The 3,302-nt window shown below is 58.1% G+C and overlaps 1 protein-coding gene across 1 annotated transcript in view; it reads right to left on the bottom strand.

The window, feature by feature from the left end:
* Positions 1–1,708, bottom strand: part of FAM171A2 (family with sequence similarity 171 member A2) — a gene marked incomplete at both ends in the record, with an annotated part of 7,140 nt that extends 5,432 nt beyond the window's left edge. The window contains 2 exon segments of the mRNA XM_014583777.2: positions 1,154–1,246; positions 1,481–1,708. Coding sequence (XP_014439263.2) covers positions 1,154–1,246; positions 1,481–1,708 — 321 coding nt within the window.
* Positions 1,709–3,302: the final 1,594 nt, after the last annotated feature.

The raw sequence follows: 3,302 nt of genomic DNA, 5'->3' as shown, positions 1-3,302 counted from the left end.
CACGAGGCAGCAGACTGCTCTGTTCAGGGAAGTGCAAGGTGGTGACTGGAGTAGAAGGCGGCCCCTGGAGGGCGCTGCCAGCTCTGTGAAGGGACCTGAGCTTTATACTGACAGCAGGGGGAGGGCTCTCTATGCTGGAGGGCAACACAGGGTCCATTTGGCCTGTTAGGAACCTTCAAGGGGCATTTAGAGGCCTCCAGCTCAGGATCAGAGTAAGGAAAAGCAAACGAGTCATCCGGCGACCAACTCCACGGAGAATATAAACTGGGGATGAGCTTCCTTCCTCTCTAAACCCCACTGTGGCACCCTAGTACTAGCCAGATGGCATCTACTGCCTGGTGAGCCCTGCGCAGCCCAACCAGAGGGTTCTTTGCACCTTCTCAGTTCCCTTCGGCCCCTGTTTCTGGAGAATAGGGGCCTGGGTTCCCCCTTTCAGCTCCCGAGTCCACACAGTGCTACTGCTCTCTTCACCAAGCCCTCTCGCCTGGCTGGCTGCACTCGCAGGTTAGGGGTGTCTTAGCACTGCACACAGCTGCCCCCTTTCCACGGCCCTGTAACCATTTCAAGGCTGGCAGTGATCTGTCTGCCTCCCTACGTGTCTGTGAAGGCCACGAGGTGGGCAGTGGTCTGCTCTTCCTTGTTGTTGCTCCCCAGCACCAGCTATGGTGCCTGGCCCAGCGCAGGACCAGGAGTGTGAGCTGAGTGAGACTGAAAGCCTGTGGGTAGGTGAGGACCACCATGGGACTGCTTCAGGCTTCACGCCTGACAGGTGTTCGATGCCTGTGGAAGGACATTTGCCGGGCCTTCTAACAGCCAGGCACCCAGCAGGTGCTCAACAAATACTGAGATCTACTAAAGAAGGCAGCAGGGAGGCAGGGGCTGAGGGGCAATAGAAACCACGAGAAGCCCTGATAACTACAAACATTTATTGAACACCTTCTCTGCTGTTTTTTGCATGCTTGCTATTTAATCTTCACCTCAATTTGATGATGTCTTTACTATCCTTCTATAGTTTAAAATGAACACATTATGGCTCAGAGAGGTTATGTGACTTGCCTGAGGGCACCCAGACAGTATGTGAAGAGCAGAGGCCTTTACGCCCAGGTCAGAGAGGAGGAGGAGTTGGTGTGGGGAGGGGGAGGGGGAGCCTTACCAGGAGAGCCCAGGAGGATGTGCACAAGGTCCTCATAGAGGATGAGGGTGGCAGGCCGCTCGGGGAGCAGGTAGAGGCTGACAGATGCATACACTGCAGGAGGGTGGCCAGTGAGCTCCGGAAAAGCCATCTCCCATCGGGCACCGACAGGCACCCCTCCATCTGAATCCCCTCCAGTGCCTCCTCCTTCCTTAGCCCCCTCTGCGGACCCCAGCCCAGGCAGCAGCTGCTGGAAGGCCTGCCTCCTCCACCCCCCACCCCTGGGACTATTTTGGGATGGAGGGTCAGCTGCCGCCCACCCCCCCCTCCACCTGCCCCTGCACTCACAGGGTAGCTTGTCAACACGCCAGGGCACGGAGTTGGTGAGGAAGCCAGGGCGGGCAGCAGTGACCAGCACCCAGGTGCCCAAGCGGTAACTGAGGGGCAATGTGGCCACACCTTCGGAGTCTGTGGTGCCTGTGGCCAGCAGGGTCCGGTTCCCAAACACATCCACTGAGGCCCGGGCCAGGGGCACCAGTTCCCCGCTCACATACACCTGCACCTTGATCAGGAGCTCTGCGGACAAGATGGGGAGGCAAATGAGGAGGTAGGGAAGGGAGAGGTGGGGGAGCCCGGAGGTCAGAGGAGGGGCTGCCAGCTGGCTGAGGCTTTGTGCTGAGGGAGAGCGTATTACAGTAAGAGCGCTCCTTGCTCTCGTCAGCCTGGGAGGGAGGTGGTGCTGTAACCACAGGGCACCGAGTCTAACACAGGTGCTTTTTCACGTCTTAACATTTCCAAACTCAGCCTGTGCCTACGACTGATGATGTCATAATGACAACCGGCAGCACGTTTTCCTTCCTGGCCAGTATGTGAAATAATGCTGCATCTTACAGTCAATGGCGTAAAATATATTCCCAGCCCATTTTACAGATGAGTAAGGTAGGGCTCCCCCTGGACTCCAGCTAAATGGCAGAAGTGGGGTTCGCACCTGGGAGTATACCTCTTGCACATCAATTCTTAACCACTGGGCCCTACAAGAGCCCTGTCAGGAGAGAAGGCAGAGAAAGGGGGAGTTAGGGAGAACCAGAGCCTGAAGGTGGGGAGAGAGGGCAAGATTTGGCAGTTTGGGCGGGAGGATGGAGGCTAAGTCAGAATCTGGGTTCTCAGAGAAGAAAACTAAGGAAGAGACCCTAGGGAGTCAGCCATCCATCCTCTTCCCAGAGTCCTTTGCACAAGACTGTTTCCCTTCAGATTTAGGGAATCACCCCAACCCCCAAGCTCAAACAAGTACCTCCTGACCCTCCCCCTCCCATACCAGACCCCCCCAAGCTGGTCAGCTACAGTCAGTCACCATGGCAATGTCCTCATTCCTCCCAGGGGATCAGGCAGGGAGCTGGGGCCCTGGCGAGGGGAAGGAGACCCGTGGGGGTGGGGGGCTGACCCAGGCCCAAGGGAAACTGGTGTGGAGGGGCTGGGAAGGGGAGCCCAAGTCTTCTGCTTGCTGGAGCAGCCTCTGCTCCAGCCCCACGATATCCAGTCAGGCTAGGCCCGCAGGTGTTCTGAGCTGTATGAGGTGGTGAGGGCAGAACCAGGTTGGGAGCTGTTCCCATGGATTTCCCAGGCGGCCTCTCTGACCCATGGTATCACCTACCCCTTCCTACTTAACACAGCTCCTCTCTCGAGGACAGGCCGCACCCCTACCTTGCTGCTGATAATGGTGTAGGAAGGAACGGAGGCCTCTATGAGGGTCCCAGGAGACAGGCAGGGAGCGGCCCAGGTGCTGAACACAGACCTAGGGGAGTCTAGGCCCAGAAGGAAGACTGGAGCGGACAGGGCAGGGTGTGGGGAGGCCAGCAGGCCACAGTGCCTTGGGAAGGGACCAGAGTCTGACATGCAGCAGTGACAGGTGTCTTATCTCAGCCTCCAACTCCAGGGCTAGTGCCACGCCTGCCCCTGGCATCCCATCCAGCTGTTCACCCAAGCCCACCTCCCTCTCCCCTCCCCAGCTAGAGCCCAACCCTGCAGGGTGGGCACATGCAATAGATCCACTCCTTCTCTAGCTCTCCACCGGACTGGCAGTTTCCCCCCTCCACCACCACCCAGAAGGAATTCTGAGAAGCTAGAAGGGCCTGGCTACTCCCCACCCTACCCAGGCCAGAAGCAGCTGGAT

The sequence above is a fragment of the Tupaia chinensis genome, unplaced genomic scaffold (assembly GCF_000334495.1).
Source record: "Tupaia chinensis unplaced genomic scaffold, TupChi_1.0 Scaffold144741_1, whole genome shotgun sequence".
Lineage (NCBI taxonomy): Eukaryota > Metazoa > Chordata > Mammalia > Scandentia > Tupaiidae > Tupaia > Tupaia belangeri.
The sequence above is the reverse complement of the archived record's forward strand: the minus strand, read 5'-3'. Positions and strand labels throughout refer to the sequence as shown.